Genomic DNA, 18,178 nt, shown 5'->3' on the forward strand with positions numbered 1-18,178 from the left:
TTCGTGTATGTAGGCTTTAAAGCGTGTTTCTTCTTCAATATTAGCCTGCTAAATTATTTAAGTTATCGCACCATCTTTTTCTTGGTCTGCCAATACTTCTTCGTCCATTTGGTGACTTATCTCGTGCTATTAGTACTATCCTATCCTCTGCCATTCTACTAATGTGTTCGTTCCACTCCTGTTTCCGTTTTGTCACCCATCCATTTAGGTCTTCTACATTGCATTATCTTCTTATGTTTTCGCTTCTCTCCCTATCCAACAGACTTTTCCCTGATGTGTCAGGTCTTGTCTCCGCCGTGTATGTCAATATAGGTCTAATTGCTTCTTTAAAGACTCTTGCTTTTGTGTCTTGTCTTAGGTGTTTGTTCTTCCAGATTGTGTCATTAAGGAATCCCGCCGCTTTACTTGCTTTTAAGCTTTGTTGTCGTACTTCCTCTTCAACATCTCCGTAACTGGTTATATCTATTCCCAGATATCTAAACCTTGCTTCCTGCTTTATTATTTCCCCATCAATTTCGATTTTATATCGTAGTGGGTATTTAGATGTTGTCATACATTTGGTTTTTTCTGCTGATATTATCAAATATTGTATTTCTTGGCTGTTGTATTGAAGATGTGTGTTAATCTTTGGAGATCGTCTTCTGTCTCGGCGATTATTGCGGCGTCGTCTGCATAACATAATATTTGGATTTCTTTGTTCCGCATTCTGTAACCATGACCTTTACGTACTGCTTCTATTATTTCGTCCATTATTATATTAAAGAGCAGTGGCCTTAATGAGTCACCTTGTCTGACTGGTATAAACTGCATTAGTTTTCCATTTATCTTTGCCTGTATTCGATTATGAAAATAAATGTTTTCGATGGTTTGTATAATATTGATTAGTATGTTTTTTCTATACAGTAAATGTAAGACGTCTTCGACTTGGATGCGATCGAAAGCCTTTGTCAGATCTATAAAACATAGATATGCTGGTTTATTGTACTCAATGGCCTTTTCTACGCAGGATCTTCCGGATCTGAATCCTTGTTGTTCATCTGATAAAGTTGTTAGTTTATTGATTTTGTTGGTTAGGACTTTTGTGGTTAGCTTAAGTGCGGTGTTCAGTAGATTTGTACCTCTATAATTGTTGCGGTCTTCTTTGTCTCCTTTCTTGAACATTGGTATCATGTGCTGTTTCTCCATGTGTCTGGTATCTTAGTAGTGCACTGGCACTAGCAGTGCAATATTAGTTTTTGCATGAGTTTTGTCATCTCTAGGGTTATACTTTCTCCTCCGTATTTTAGAAGCTCGTTGGTTATTTCGTCTGGTCCTGGTGACTTTCTGTTTTTGAGTGAATTTATGGCAATCTCTACTTCCCGAAAACTGATTTCTATTTCGTGTCTTAATTCAGGTAGGTTATTGTTTTGATTATTATTTTCCTTTCCTTTAAACAGTTCCGTCAAGTATCTTTCCATCTTCTATCGAAGGTTGAAAATCATCTTGGTTATGCCGAGCATGTTGACTGCTGCTCTAAATAGTTCTGCACTACTCCATTCAAACCATTCAAAGTTCTTAAGCCAGGATATTCTTCGTCTATCTCTCATTCTTCTTTTCTCGAATTTTGTCTTGCATAGGTATCCACGATTTCAATTACAGTACCTTCAATAATCTATTGGCTGTTTGCATTTTCTATTCTAGTCATGATAATGCATTTAGTTTTCTTCAAACTAATCTTCAGTCCTCATGTATGATTCATGTCAGCATTCATTAAGGCGTTGCATTAGAGAGAGGAAGGTTTAAATGAAGAAGATATTTAAATGCATGGACAGAAATGAGTGGCGAAGAAGAGTAGGATAGCGACCACTAAAAATAAAAAAAACTAAGGAAGAAGAAGTTATTAATAATTGTTATGTCATAGATTTTAATGTTTTAATAATATTCTGAATTTAGTTAAAAATAAAATTGAGGACACTACCAATAACTACTCAATAATGTCAGTATCTAGTATATTGAATATTTTGACGTTAGAATTTTCGATTGAAAATTAGGCTGCTTTTTCGATATTATTAAAATAAGGGCAAAAATAAATATTATAAACAAAAAATACAGTTTTATTGGGATATAAAAGATAAGTTTTCTCAAATTTCTTGATAGGTCTCGATCCCGCATAAGAAAAAAAAGTTAATTAATAGCAAGCTGAAAATTTGTTAATAGCGTAACGGTGTCTAGTCGGACAATCTTTGATATATGGGAACACTGGAACAGGGGAAGTTTTAATGGTGGAACAGGTTACAAATTTGGAACGTCATACTACGAAAACGTCAGATGTATTTTGTCCGACAGAACTTCCAATTGATTTGTTGTCCTTTCAATAAACTCACATGCAAAAATCAGACTGGCGTTTATCACCAACTGGGCATTTGAATGAGTGGAACACAAAGAACATGTCAAATGTCAGGAATCATGTTGGTTAGTAATAGCATTCTGATTTTTGCATGAGAGTTTAATGAAAGGGTAACAAATCAATTGGAAGTTCTGTCGGACAAAATACATCTGACGTTTTCGTAGTCTGACGTTCCAAATTTTTAACCTGTTACACAATTAAAACTTCCCCCGTTCCAGTGTTCCAATATATCAAAGTTTGTCCGACTAGACACCCTTAAGCTATTAACAAATTTTCAGCTTGCTATTAATCAACTTTGTTTTGGTACGCGGGATCCAGACCTATGACTTAAAAATTGTTTCTGTGGAAGAACAAAATAAGAAACTAAAAACTCGGTTAGTTGAATTTTTCACACTTTCTGAGGTTTTGAGTTTTTTATTTACACTTTAATATTTGAAAAAAGGGTAAATACAAAAGTCGTAGATCGTTTTACTACTTACAACTTTGCTATTTAACATTTTTCGATTGGATTTGTAGTTTTGCCCTAAGATCGTGACAAACCCTTTTTTACCCTTAAAACTATTTTTTACTATTTTTTTTTTATTCAAAAGTATAGTAGAAAGCTTGGTACAGTTCAATGGTTTATGAAAACTATTCAAAGAAAACAGATAAAAATGCGACTAGAGTGGTTAAAAATGATGATAATTTTAGATGGAGGCCAATCAACCTGTACTGCTTTGACATTTACATTTTATTAAATTGTAAAAAATCGATTTCCATTTGTAAATTTGACATATAACATTTTATTGTTTGTTTTCAAAGAACCTAAAGGTTTAAAAACAAGTTATATTGACTTTATGTAGACAATAATAAATATAAATAAATCCTGTTCTATGTTCCTACAACCGAAATTTTGGCACACGACGTAGACTTCTAGCATCATATTTTTCTGAATTTATTTATAGATAAGAAAACCAATATTTCATGCAAATCAACCTGATGTTAGACGATAAATTTAGAATATCTTTTTCACATTGTGTCACAAATCTGAAGCAGGTGACATATTATGTGATGTCAGATCTCGGAAGTCTAAAGAAAATGGATCATATTGCTTGTTTTGTTCTTAATAAAAAGTGAAGTTTTTAGTGGTCTTCATATTTTTACTCGATTAATGTAGTGCGAATATACAAGTTTCCGCATGCCAGGAAAATGTAAATACATGAACTAGTTTTCCTGTTGTTTATTAGTTTTTGAAATATTAAGTATTTTTCTATTGGTTATGCATTGTATATATGTATACATACAGCCTATTCGCTCCCGAGGAAGCCAAAGCTGTTTTCACTTGAAGTTCCTTTTCGTGTGGAGGATGGTGCCATTCTGGGTTTGGTTTTACAGTTGCTAGTGTGACTGCTGTTTCCACTACTTTTCTCCATTCTTTTCTCTCTTTGATTGTTCTTCCCATATTTCTAATTTCCCTACTTCTCAAGTTTTCTTCCACTTGTTGTCTCCATCTCACTTTAGGTTTGTCTCTGGATATGATTGTCTTGCATCCTATTCGTTTTCCCTCTTCGGTCCTAGTATTTTTCTTATATTTTCCTCTCAAAAACTTGTTCCAAAAAGTTGTTCTTCTTTTCTTGCTGTTAGTGTAAATGTCTCTAAAGCGTATACCACTATTGGTATTATGGTCGTTTTGTAGATTTTCATTTATGTGTTTCGACTTCTTATCTTTAAACATTTTTTATTTCTGTGGAACGCTTTATTTCCCTCTTGAAATATTCTTTTCATATCTACACTTTCATTTCTTCTGTTCACTAATACTCCCAAATTTTTGAACGTTTCAACCTTTTCGAAGATGTGAGCGTCTATTAGGTTTGTTCTAGTATCAGTTTTAAGGATAGCACTGGTGACTGTATTATGTTCTCTCACTGACCAACTGTTTGCTGACGGTTTCTGACTAGTTTGACTGTTTGCTAGAACAAAACTATTGTAAGTTCTGTCAAGTCAGTATGCACCTTACGATGAATGAACCAATTGACCAATTAGTCCTGAGAAATAAGGATTTTCTCGGGACACTCAAAGATCCAGGTAGCTGACCACTTTTTTAGTTATTGTAGACCTAAAGGAAGAAAACCTACCTGTTTCCTGCCTAGAGTTCACGTCCGTTTTTTAATTATTAACAATTTAGTGCAAAAATCGCGATTTTTTCGATTTTTTGCAACCCATTCAAAAGCTAAATAGTTGACATAAAATTACAAAATTCAGTTTTTTTTTAGAACATTGAAAAACCTTTAAAATGCCGATTTTTGAAAGTTAAAAAGTTAATTTGTTGCTACGCAAACTGCAACATAAGTGAAAATCGTTGTTTGTTAATAACTTTTACTAAAACTACCTTAGAACTTTAGTGTTTCACCCAAAGATGGGTATTGGGGTACTTAACAAACTCTCAAAATTTGAGACCGATACATTACTTAGTTTAAGAATTGTTCTATTTGTTTATCGCAGGGACCTTTATTTTGCAATAACATAAGACAGAAAATAATGAAGATAGGGCAATACTGAGTATGCCAAATGAAAGTAGAAGAGTGATAGCATCAAAATGTATTAAAAAAAGATAAAAAAATTAATTAATATAGTCAAAAATCCCAATGCCAAATTTTTGAAATTTTGTAATATATAAACATTTAGAATAACTTTAAAAATGTTATCCGTAGAAACAATTTTTTTATATATTCGAAAAGCTAGTATTTTAACACACATTTTCAAATAAAAAAATTAGCCTGGGTTCATTTGGGACAAAGTTAGCCATGTGTTTTTTTTTAATTCACAGCTAATTTGTTTATAATAATAAAGGAATCTCATTAAGGTGATACAGTAGCGATCAACAGGTGGCAACACACGTGGTCCAATATTGCGAAAGTTCTGCGAACTTTCAAAAGTAAGGCAACAGTGCGTCGGTAATTCGGCACTGACAGTGACGTTTAAACTATCAAAAACAATAATTTTTATACACATAGGCGCGAAATGTTGCCAAGTCAGTGACGTTCGATTTCTTGTTATAAAAAAATCGATTTTTAGTAGTTCCAAGATTACACAAAATCTAGGCATAGGATAAAAAAGTTTATTTGAAGAAAGTGTATTTTTTTGTCTTTCTTAATGGCGGTACAGGCTCCTTTTTTCAATATTTTATTTAGTTGTAGAGTAATTTCCACATACTAACATATTTCTGAAATTGGGCTCTGTACCGCTATTCTTTATTATATTACGAATATGTGTGCCAAATATCTCGACAAAATATTCAAAATTAGAGCCGCAATCTTGGAACGCGTTTGTTGCTACCTGTTGATCGCTACTGTTTCCTCTTAACGCCATTTTAAAGAATGGGATTTGTATTGTTTCTTAAAAAATTTGCACAAACATGGTACATTCACAGCACCCTCTACGATTTTTCAAAAATGATGTTCAAACGATTACTAGGGGGAACCTACAAATCCACCGCGTTAAAATACCGAAAAAGCAATTTCAAACTAATACAATTTTCTGTATCTCCGGATCAACTCAATGGATTTTAATCTTTCTTTTTTTAATTCGTATGTAATTTCTACGTACATTACAAATATGCAATTTGTTTATAAATTTATTAATTAATAAACAGTCTTATTTGTTTAAACAATTCTTGAAAAAATATTTTTTTTACAAAAATCTATTTTTTTAATCATAGTATCATTAATGATCATAGAAAAAGTTAAAGTACACTTTAATAAATAAATTACTGTTATTAGATAATTATTTATTGAAGATAATTTATTTATTAAAGTATACCTTAACTTTTTCTATCATTAATAATGATAGTGTGATTAAAATAATGGATTTTTGGGAAAAAATTATTTTTTGAAAAATTGTTTAAACAAATTAGACTGTTTATTAATTAATAAATTTCTAGACAAGTTGCATATTTGTAATATACAGAAAGATTACGATCAAAATATATTTAGTAGATCCCAAGATATAGAAAATTATGTAGTTTTAAGTTGACTTTTTTAGTTTTTGAACTCGTGCATTTGTCGGCTCCCAGCTCCCCCTTCACTTACCACGATTAGTCACCAATTGAACTACATTTTTAAAAATTCGTGTAAAATATCAGCCTTTCAATATGGAAAAGGATTTTTTGCTACGGACAATATTTTTAAAGTTATTCTAAATGTTTATAAACTACAAAATTTGAAAAATTGTCTTTTACATTAGGATTTTAGACTATATTAGATAATTTGTTTATTTTTAGTACATTTTGATAGCATTAGTTTGCTACTTTCATTTGGGATACGCAGAACTGCCCTATCTTCATTAATTTCTGTCTTATGTTAGTGCAAAATAAAGGTCTCTGGGATAAACAAAATAACTCTTAAACTAATTAATGGATCGGTCTCAAATTTTGCGGGTGTGTTAAGCACTCCAATACCCAACTTTGGGTAAAACATTAAAGTTCTAAGAAAGTTTTAGTAAAAGTTATTAACAAATAACGATTTTCACTTATTTTGCAGTTTGTGTAGCAACAAATTCATTTTTTAACTTTCAAGAATCGACATTTTGAAGGTTTTTCAATGTTATAAAAAATTAAATTTTGTAATTTTATGTTAACTATTTAGCTTTTGAATGGGCGGCTAAAAATCGAAAAAGTCGCGATTTTTGCACTAAATTGTTAATAATTAAAAATCGGACGCAAACTCTAGGCAGGAAACAGGTAGGTTTTCATCCTATAGGTATACAATAACTAAAAAAGTAGTCAGCTATCTGGATCTTTGAGTGTCCCGAACATGGTCTATTTCTAGCTTATTTCCCTGGAGTAAATATACAATGAAACCAATATAGATATGTAATAATTGTCCATGTGGAAAATATGTCCATTAAATACAGATGAACGCTTACCATATGAATCTTATAAAGGGAAAAGTTACCCACTAAAACGGCATAAAAACTAAAAACAATATTCTGGTATAAATTTGAAACCAATCGAAGTGTAAATTGATTAATGAATCACGCAGAGTACAGAACGATAATAATACCTAGGATTTATTGAAGCAACACATAATTTTCTAATTGGATTCATTCCTTTGTGGCCTATTAATATATTACACGTCAAATATCGCGTGTAACAATCGGCACCAGAGCACCATGAACCGAAGCCAATAAATCAAATGCACACCTATGTTTGTGGGTTGCACTTTCACACCTCGATTTTTTGTCTCATCCAATTGTACAGGAAATACGGAGATGTAAATAACTGCAGCAATTGTGTTGAGTATGTACTTCCTTGTTGCATATATACATGATGGGATTTTACTGTTTAATGAAGTAAAATCTACTATAGAGAAGTTACAATCTGTTCATAAAGGATCCATCTATTATTCAACGATAGGGCTTACAATACCGAACTAAAATCTGAATACCGGTATTTGATATTTGAAATTTGAAATATCGGGATACCGGTATTAAAACCGGTATTATTAATAAAAAATTTACTAGTTATATTTTTACTTATCTCAGTTGTTATATTGACTTGTTTAGAGGCAGCTCTAGCCCATGTAGCGCCTGTGTGCAGCCGATGCCCTGGCGCCCTTTGGTGGACGCGCAGTGAAAATGGAATAGTCGAATAGGTACCTACCTAGTACTAGTACATGGATTATTAGAGGGTATTAGGTACCCTTATAATGTAAACCAAAATCCAGATGCAAATATTGCAATATTAAATGATGACGGGAGCCAATAGGATTCACGGCGACAGAACAACGTACCCAAATCTGTTAAAAAGATTTAATTAAAAATTAACTTTTTATCTATGAGGTAAGGTTAAAAATAGGTTGAGGAAATTTGACAGATTTGATTATTTAAAAAATAATAATTTATTAACGAATTATTACACGGCGCACATATTATTACAACATATAATAATTATAAAAAAGTTACTTTTCGTGCTTTTGCATTAGCAAAATCTTGAATAATATCACTTACTTCAATTTTCAACAAAATTTCAATTCAATTCACATCAAAAGTAATAACAAACAAATTGAATGAAATTATAACATTAGCAGAAGAACAACAAGGTTTTAGGTCGGGAAGGTCATGCACTGACGCTATATTTATAATGAGGCAAGTTCAAGAGAAATCGTTGGAATACAACAAACCGGCATATTTATGTTTCGTGGACCTTAAGAAAGCATTTGACAGGGTCACATTAAAGGACGTTATCCACTTGTTATACTCGAGAGATATACCTCTGGGAATAATTAAAACGATAGAAAACATCTACCAGAACAACACAATAAAAGTAAAAGTGAAAGATGAACTAACTGACCCAATTTAAGCCGGCAATGGTATAAGACAGGGGGATTCCTTGAGTCCTTTATTGTTCAACCTGATCATGGACGAAGTAATAAAAAAAAGTAAGAACTAAAAAAGGATAATCTCTCAAAGTGAAGATGATTTACAACGTATGCTGCACCAATTCAACATAATCGTCAGAAAATTTAACATGTTAATTTCCTCACAAAAGACACAATGCATGGTTATAACAGCAGATCCAATAAGATGTAAATTGGAGCTGGAAGGTCAGATAATAGACCAAGTGATGGAGTTTAAATACCTAGGCATCACACAATCTAGCTACGGAAGGCTCGAAACAGAAGTGGAAGATCAAGTGAATAGAGCAAACAGAACCGCAGGTTGCCTGAATGACACAATATGGAGAAATAAAAATATCGGAAAAGAAATGAAAGGCAGAATTTACAAAACAGTCATCAGATCAATAATGACATATGCGGCAGAAACACGACCCGACACAGAGAGGACAAAAAGATTGCTCGAAACAGCGGAGATGAGAGGCACATTGAAAAAACAGACAGAGTTATGTCTATACAAAAAGAAGATGAAGAAGAAGACTTCAATTTTTATTTTATGTCCAATACTTACTATGAGTGATAAATTTGTCAATCGACTTTGCGACAGTGTTGACCTTAGATCATTTATTTTTAATTATTTTTAATTTAGAAAATGATCTTTCACTGTGCGCTACTGGCAGTGTGGGGTAAATTCTAAGAGCAGTGAACAAATTTGGGAACACTGAAAGTAATTTGTTTGTATACAAGTAATTTAAAACATCCAAAGGTGTATAGTAGCATCCAACGTAATTTTTCATTAATCGTTTTAAAGCATATTTTATGTTGAAACCCAAAGTAACGGACCCGCTCTTTGGCGCTCGGCGCCCCAACATCCCGGCGCCCGTGTGCACCGCACACCCTGCACAATAGGTAAAGCTGCCCCGACTTGCTATAGGTATTAACAAATAATATATGAAATTCTGAAACAAGCTGTTTAAAAATAAAACTTAATCCAAATTTTTGGGCGATAAACGATTTCTTTTTAGGTTTGTTAACTGCCCAGACTTTGAAAATACTCTTTCGCAAGGTACTGATGTGTTAGGTATTGACAAATATCTTATTCGCTCCGAGCGTTAACAAAGTGTCAAAGCAAAATCGACCGACCTGCTCATGGTGGCGGTTTTATGAAAGTTTGTAAGGACGCTTTGTGTATGTTTAAATGGAACATTAAAGAAAAATGCCGTGTCACGCTAGTGATATTATGTATTAATATAAACAGAAAATAAAAACGCACTTAATCTGATATAAATTCTTTACTTTCCAATATTGATTATCAGTTTGATAATTATACATAACCTCACTATCGCATTTTATGTCAATAAATCTTTATTAACGAAAAAGAAAATATTTTTGTTGCACTCTAAATTACACTATAAATTAATAACTAATGAATTCTAATAATTGTATTCGGTTATTATGACTACAAAATAAAATATTCAAGTTTAACAAAATAATCCCATAAGACTCGATGTTAAAACTTCCTTACAAAATCTGACAGCGTGTCACGTGACTGTAAATAGGGCTTTTCATTCACAGTCATTTGTTTCGAGCTTCTGTCAAATGTCGTATAATCCGTGTATATTAATATTATACACAGATTATACAACATATAACAGAAGCTCGAAACAAATGACAATCGATGAAAAGTCCTATAGAGGGGAGACGCGCAGTGCGAATAGCCAAATAATAAAGTTCAGGGAAAGTGGATTTGTATTTTTTCCTAAATTCCATCGGGTTATTATTTCTTGCGAAATGTGGCATTGCAGATTTTAATACTTACAACGAAATTGTTTATCTTAAAAAAACTTATTGTAATTAATTAATATTATTTGAAATTAAATTTAAATTGTGTATAAATTCAATTTTTATCAACTAATGTAATACCAAAATACCGGTATTTTTACATAAATACTGGTTTTTAATACCGGACAAAAATCGTCCGGAATTCCGGTATTCGGGATCCCGGAATCCCGGTATTGTAAGCCTTATTCAACACGAACGTATAATAATTGCGATTATTATTCACAGGGGTGTACAAATTTAAACAAAAGTTTCACGGGTGTACATAAACTATTACTATTAAATTGTGGTCGCCATCTACTAATAAAATAAATAAAATAAATAGCAATTGAAATGTTAATAAAACTATTCTTCTTCTTCATACCCTTTTATCCTCTCAGGCGTTGGATTGGGACTACGATTCTTCCTTTGCCCATTTTTCCATGTGTGTCTATTTTTGACCATCGTCCTTAATTCTTTAATACTTTTCCTTTTATTCCTTCTTATTTCTTCGATCAGATCTCTTCATCTATTTTTTTCTGAGTCTTTTCCTTCTTGTTTTCCTTCTTCTTCCCAAATCTTCCCAAATATTCGTCTTGTTTTTATTTATTCTTATTTTTGGTTTCATTTTATTAAAACGTCCGAACCAGAACATTTGCTTCTATTTGATGTACATAGTAATAGGTTTCTGTTTTTTAAGTTATCTGATATCTTCATTTCTTAACCTGACCCATTTTATTTTCCACTTTCCAGAATTGTTTTCCCCAATTGTCCAGTTTTTGCTTTATCATCATCATCCAGCCTTTTGTCTCCACTGCTGGACATAGGCCTCCCTAATTTTTGTCCATTGTGATCCATTTTGAGCACTTTGCATCTAATTTTCTTGAAATCGTCAGTCCAACGAGATTTTTCTTGCATATGTTATAATTGATACTGTTATCGTACCTATTGTGATTTTTTTTCTTGACGTCCATTTTTACACCTTTGTATCGTACCATTGTTGCATTGAATAAAATAATCGTGTAAATTTTGCTTTTTTAGAGTGCGAGACTCGAAGCTCAAGCAAGAACACATCAACTTCTAATCCATAACAGAGAACTCCTGGATCATATAGCAGCACTAGTAGCCCACCTTCAAGGAAACGAAAAATCTGGTCAACAGCCCACTCCTCCACAGATGGCAATGCCCCAGGTATGTATGTAAATAAAATTTACACACATAATAAGCTGTTTTAAATTTTGATGTTATAACAGAAAAGCTAGTAGTCAAAGAAGGAAATTGTTATAAATGTAATATGAGTTACCAAGTTTACGAATATTATAATTGTTCACTGTATGTAATTCGTAAAGACTTTAACCTTCTCATTTTTTGGATCTTTTGGTTCACTTTTATATTTTCTATCTATCACTCTTTTCGTTTCAACCAGAAAAGTTCTCATAAAACGTTGTTTCTCATTCTACGGTTGGGTGTTTCGTATTTCAACATTTTTCAGAATTCTGCGGGCCACTCATTCTGTGAGTGGCCCCTGCTCGGGCGCCAGTTTGTGACGGGTAGCTCTTTTAGGATGACAGACTCAGTAAAACACAAGTTAAAAACAAAGTAAGTATATTTAGGATATTGTTATACAGTTCAAAATAAATAAAATGTAATATAAAACTCTATCTTCTGCAAAGGAAAAATAACATTATACGTATTACTGTCATCAAAACATAATAACAATATTAGAATAATACAATACACAATACACAACACGATGTATACAATATCAATCTCGCTACACGGAATCAATCTATCTACATATTCAGACTCGTAGCTTATCACATTTCAATCCAATGCGATAACAATCAAACAGCGACAAACAGTTGCCCATCCATCGTCCCCAGATCAGAGATGGCAACTGGTCACTTCCGCTCGCTGCGGATACGGTTCCGAAAAAACGCCTCTTCAAAAGGGAGGTGTCCACCTCGGCTAAGTTCCAATTCAATCCATTGCATCTCTGCCGTTTTGGGTTCTTCTTGATTCAGTACGTCATGAAGAACTGATTTTATGATTCTCCTCGCTCGTCTTATGGTGCCTAGTGTAGTGGTCGTACGTAGGAGGAGCTGCGCCACTATGGACACTCGTTCGATCTTCTGCGGTTGACATGTCCAACGCCTTTCAATCGGAAGTCCGAGGTAAAATTTCTCATCTTTAACACCGCCCTTGGGATATAAGCTTTCATTTGACACCTCATTTGTCATTATATCTGTTTTAATATCGCAGCAGTTATATTCGCGGACAGACGGACAGACAGGCATGAAATCGGAAGTATTTATTTGTCCTTGTTTTGCTAAAGCGCGTCGAATAATATATCGCTTGTACTATGTCGGCGACTTTAAAACAGTACTTCCGGTTGTAACTATAAAACCGGAAGTCCGAGGTCAAATATTCAGTACAATTCATAAATTACTCAAGAAAAAATTCAAGGAAAAATACTGAAAAATAAGCCAACGGTGGCAAAGTTTTAAAAGACACCTCAAAATATATTGAATTTTGCGCTGGACATAAGAACTCATCATTGAATTATGGTAAACAAAAAATTTAAAAAGATTTTATTAGCTTATGAGTTTCTCGAGGTAACGCTGTCAAGTTTTTTAGTTTTATCTAATTTTGACTATTTGATACCACTCAGAAATCAAAATAACGATTTTTTTTTTGTAAAAAAGGGTGAAAAGTAACAAGAGGATCGGTAAGTACGTATTTTCGACTGCAATGCTATTCAAATGGGGATTCATTTTTATCGAATCCTGAGAAAACTAATAAGTATTTTTGAAAATTTTAAACGCAGAATGAAAGATCACGTTATTAGCGAGGGCCGAAAGTCCCTGAGAACTTCTATAATGTTTATTTTAATAAGTTACAGGGGTGAAAAACTAAGACAAAATTTAGTGTGATTTTTAATTTCAAATATATCATTCAAAATAAACTTTTTTATTCTAAGGGACTTTCGGCCCTCGGTAATAATTTAGTCTTTCATTCTGCGTTTAAATTTTTCAAAAATATTTATTGGTTTTTTCAGGATTCGAAAAAAATAAACACAATACCGTGGTAATATTTTCAAAATCTATCTTTGTCTTACAACGCACTCAGCCGAATATAATATTGTCAGCATATATTGTCAGTCAGACACTAACAATCAGTGACAATTTTAAATATTTGACATTGCACCGGGAATATGTTGAGTTATTGATTAAATATTATTGATATATAGTATGGTATAGTTAGACCCAAACCCAAACATCCAAAGTGAAAGTTATCCTCCAACACGAAATTGTTCTATATGGTCCACATAATGTTCAGAAAAAAGTCACACCATTTTGAGCGTCGGGTTTGGGGGGGAGAGGGGGGAGAAATTTGCAAATTCGTTGTTTTTTACGTTTTTCGTTAATATTTCTAAAACCAAGCGGTTTAGCATGAACAACCCTCTACACAAAATTGTTCTACATTAAATTTGAAATAAAAAGGCCCTATGCATAACCCTTCTAAAATGAACGGTTCCAAAGTTACGGAGGTAGTATAGTCTAATTGGTCCAAAAAAGGCCTAACCCAGACATCCAAAGTAAAAGTTTTCCATCAACACCAAATTGTTCTATATGGTCCACATATTGTTCAGTAAAAAGTTACACCATTTTGAGCGTCCGGTTTGGGGGGGAAATGGGGGAGAAGTCGGTAAATTAGTAGTTTTTTTACGTTTTTCGTCAATATTTCTAAAACTGTGCTTTAGCGTAAGGAATGTTCTATAGAAAAATGTTTTATATAAAATTTAAAACAAAAAAGGTTCTATACATAACTGTTATAAAATCAACGGTTCCAGAGTTACGGAGAGTGAAAAGTGGAGGTTTTCGATACTTTTTATATTTACCGATTTCTCCCCCCTCTCCCCCCCCCCCCAAACCCGACGCTCAAAATGGTGTGACTTTTTTCTGAACATTATGTGGACCATATAGAACAATTTGGTGTTGGAGGATAACTTTTACTTTGGATGTCTGGGTTTTTGGTATAGTTATATCATAAATATTGCACAAAAAATATAAAAAGTATCGAAAACCTCGACTTTTCACCCTCCTTAACTCTGGAACCGTTGATTTTATAACAATTGTGTATAGAACATTTTTTGTTTTAAATTTCATGTAGAACATTTGTATATATAACATTGTTTACGTTAAAGCATAGTTTTAGAAATATTGACGAAAACCGTAAAAAAACTACTAATTTACCGGCTTCTCTCCCATCTCCCTCCCAAACCGGACGCTTAAAACGGTGTAACTTTTTACTGAACAATATGTGGACCATATAGAACATTTTAGTGTTGGAGGAAAACTTTTATTTTGGATGTTTGGGTTAGGCCTTTTTTTGGACCAGTTATACTATACTACCTCCGTAACTTTGGAACCATTCATTTTAGAAATATTATGCATAGGGCCTTTTTTATTTCAAATTTAATGTAGAACAATTTTGTATAGAAGGTTGTTCATGCTAAACCGCATAGTTTTAGAAATATTGGCGAAAAACTTAAAAAACTACGAATTTACCGATTTCTCCCCCCTCTCCTCCCCAAACCCGACGCTCAAAATGGTGTGACTTTTTTCTGGACATTGTGTGGACCATATAGAACAATTTGGTGTTGAAGGATAACTTTCACTTTGGATGTCTGGGTTATGCCATCTTTTGGATCAACTATACTATACTAATATAGTATATTTGATAAATAATTGATTTAAGACGTGAACTTAATAAAAAGTTATTTATTCTGTATTACTTGTGGAAGATCCGAGCAGAGAATACATCAGGATAATATATTCTGTGATCCAAGTATTTTGTTGTTAAAGATGTTCAAAATTGTAAGCGTTCCATAACAATATATTATTAAAAAATCACTTTAACACTTTTCCTCTTTTCTCGATTGAGTATTAGTCTTTGTTGTACAAATAACTTATTACAATCACTGAATACATAGTTAGTGAAAAAATTATCACATTTATTAACTGAATTAATAATTTCCAATTATAAAAATAACATTTATCCAAGAACATTCAAAACCCATCTCTTTAAATTAATGATGACATTTTCAAGTAGAATGACATTCTAGTAATGTTTACATATCCATACCAGTGTGAATTTTACTACACGTAATTTGCCGTGTAAAGACAGAAAAAGTAGGGATACACGTAAAATATTTGCGAATTATGTACCCATAGCCTTAAACAAAAAATAAACATACAACAAAAAATATCTCGACAGCTTTACCTCAAGGAATGTCTAAAGAAAATATATACAAAATTATAGGTGGGTCGGTCAAGTAGTTTTCGAGCAACAATGTCTACAGCCTCTGAAAAAAGAAGTTTTGAGGAGAACGACGAGTTCAAAGTATTGTCAACTTTTATTTTCAATTTCTTTTTTGTCTTTCAAATCGTAAAATGATGCACACCGGAATATCTTTTTGAATCGCGGAATAATTTACAAAGGAAAATAAAAACAGCTGTTTGCCGTTGTTCACTACGTTCAAGAGTGCTGGCGCGAACCTGCTGCAAATCGAATCGAAGCTAGGGCTATTTAACACTGTCTCCCTACCTCCCTACCTTCGACTCGTTTTATAGCAAGTTCGTGCCAACGCGCTTGAGCGCAGTGAGAAACGTTCATCATCTGTTCTTATTTTCTTTTGTAAATTACTCCGCGATTTAAAAACATATTTCAGTGTGCATCACTTTACCATTTGACAGACAAAAAAGAAATTGAAAATAAAAGTTGACAATACTTTAAACGCGTTTTTCTCAAAACTGCTTTTTTCAGGCTGTAGACATTGTAACTCAAAAACTACTTGACCAACTCACCTGGAGTTTTGCATATATTTTCTTTAGACATTCCTTGAGGTAACGCTGTCAAGATATTTTTGTTGTATGCTTATTTTTGTTTAACAATAATAAATATGTTGATTTTCACCTTTTTTTGCAAAAAAAATTATTTGTTTAGATTTCTGAGTGATATCAAAAAGTCAAAATTTGATAAAACTAAAAAACTTGACAGCGTTACCTCGAGAAACTCATACGCTAATATAATCTTTTTGAATTTTTTGTTTACCCGATTCAATGAGTCCTGATATCGACCGCAAAATTCATTACATTTTGAGGTGTCTTTTTTAAAAATTTGCCACCGTTGGCTTATTTTTCAGTATTTTTCCTTGAATTTTTTCTTGAGTAATCTATGAATTGTACTGAATATGCCTATTTAATTTAAAAATAAAATAATTCTACCATTCTTAAAAAAAATGTGTTTGGAATATTGATTTCAACCCCTTCGGCCCCCTTAAGGGGGGGCTTACTTGACACCTGGGGCTATTATGACACGATTTTGATAGGCAACCCACGCTAAAAATATTTGTCTATGTATGAAATTTAATAAAAAAAATTTTTCATTCGGCAAGCAGATGGGTACATTTTGACCTCCTATTCGGATCTCGTACTAAAATAGGTAGAAGTAGAAACAATATTTGTTTGAGTTGTGGTCAAGTAGGTTATCTTCCGTCTACAACGCTCGATGTGGTCGTATGATAAGCTGCTACCTCTATAGCACAACCCTATACCCCAAAGAAATACTCAAAGAGACATACACTCACAACGAAATTATATGAAATACTATGATATTAACTGCATTTAATACAATTGCCTTCTTTGACATTAAACAATTTTATCCATGTTTGTTATTGGCTGGCCTCTTTTATATTTAAACATATAATAATTATGCTTATATTTTTTATAATAACAAAACCGAATAAAATAAAAAAATATAATATCTGGGTTATTTAATAAAACATTGTCTTAAATTCTATGACAAAAAACTATATTTTCCAAACTGCTCTTTATTTTTTCTTTTTATTGGTAATATATAGTGGGTCAAAAATAAGAAATCGTTTTAAATTCCCTAGTTTTTGCCCTGGTAATTCCCTATACATCAGTCTTTAAATTTTTAAATTCGGTCCAATACTTTATTTTATTTATTTAAAAAACTTTTAAACTTTAAGTTGTATTTACCTGTTTATTTAGTTGATTTAGTACGCCAATGGTTTAGATTTTTTGGTTTTTTGTCACATTTGTCACACTAAGTAAATGATATATAATCCGGTTCTCTTTTACCGTGAGGTGTAGAGAAAGTAAATGATATTAACACATAAAAAAATGAAATTAGAGGATTCTCATTCCAGAGCGTTCTCGTAGATGTTCCATACTTGAAACTTACTCGGTATACAGGGTATAACAAAATACAGTTCATAAATAAAGTCACATATTCTGGAACCAAGAATAGTTCGATTGAACCTAACTTACCTTAGCACAAATATGCACACAAAGAAAGTTACAGTTTTTTCCAATATATAGAAAACTATTAGAGATTTTTTAATAAAAATGGACATGTGGCATTTTTATGGCAGGAACATCTTAAAAAAGAAATTTAGGGGGGTTTTGTTCCCTTTAACCCCCCCCCCCCAACTTTTATGTACATTCCAATTAAATCATTGTTATGGTACCATTATTTAAACACAATGTTTTTAAAACTGTTTTGCCTCCTAGTA

The 18,178-nt window shown here is 32.6% G+C and overlaps 1 protein-coding gene across 3 annotated transcripts in view; it reads left to right on the forward strand.

The window, feature by feature from the left end:
* The window catches only part of LOC126889986 (dystrophin-like protein 1), a 549,346-nt gene that overhangs the window by 519,927 nt on the left and 11,241 nt on the right, over positions 1-18,178 (forward strand). For all 3 annotated transcript variants that reach the window (XM_050658783.1, XM_050658782.1, XM_050658781.1), the window contains one exon: positions 11,617-11,766. In XM_050658783.1, coding sequence (XP_050514740.1) covers positions 11,617-11,766 — 150 coding nt within the window. The remainder of the gene's footprint in view (positions 1-11,616; positions 11,767-18,178) is intronic.

This window comes from Diabrotica virgifera, chromosome 8 (assembly GCF_917563875.1).
Source record: "Diabrotica virgifera virgifera chromosome 8, PGI_DIABVI_V3a".
NCBI lineage: Eukaryota > Metazoa > Arthropoda > Insecta > Coleoptera > Chrysomelidae > Diabrotica > Diabrotica virgifera.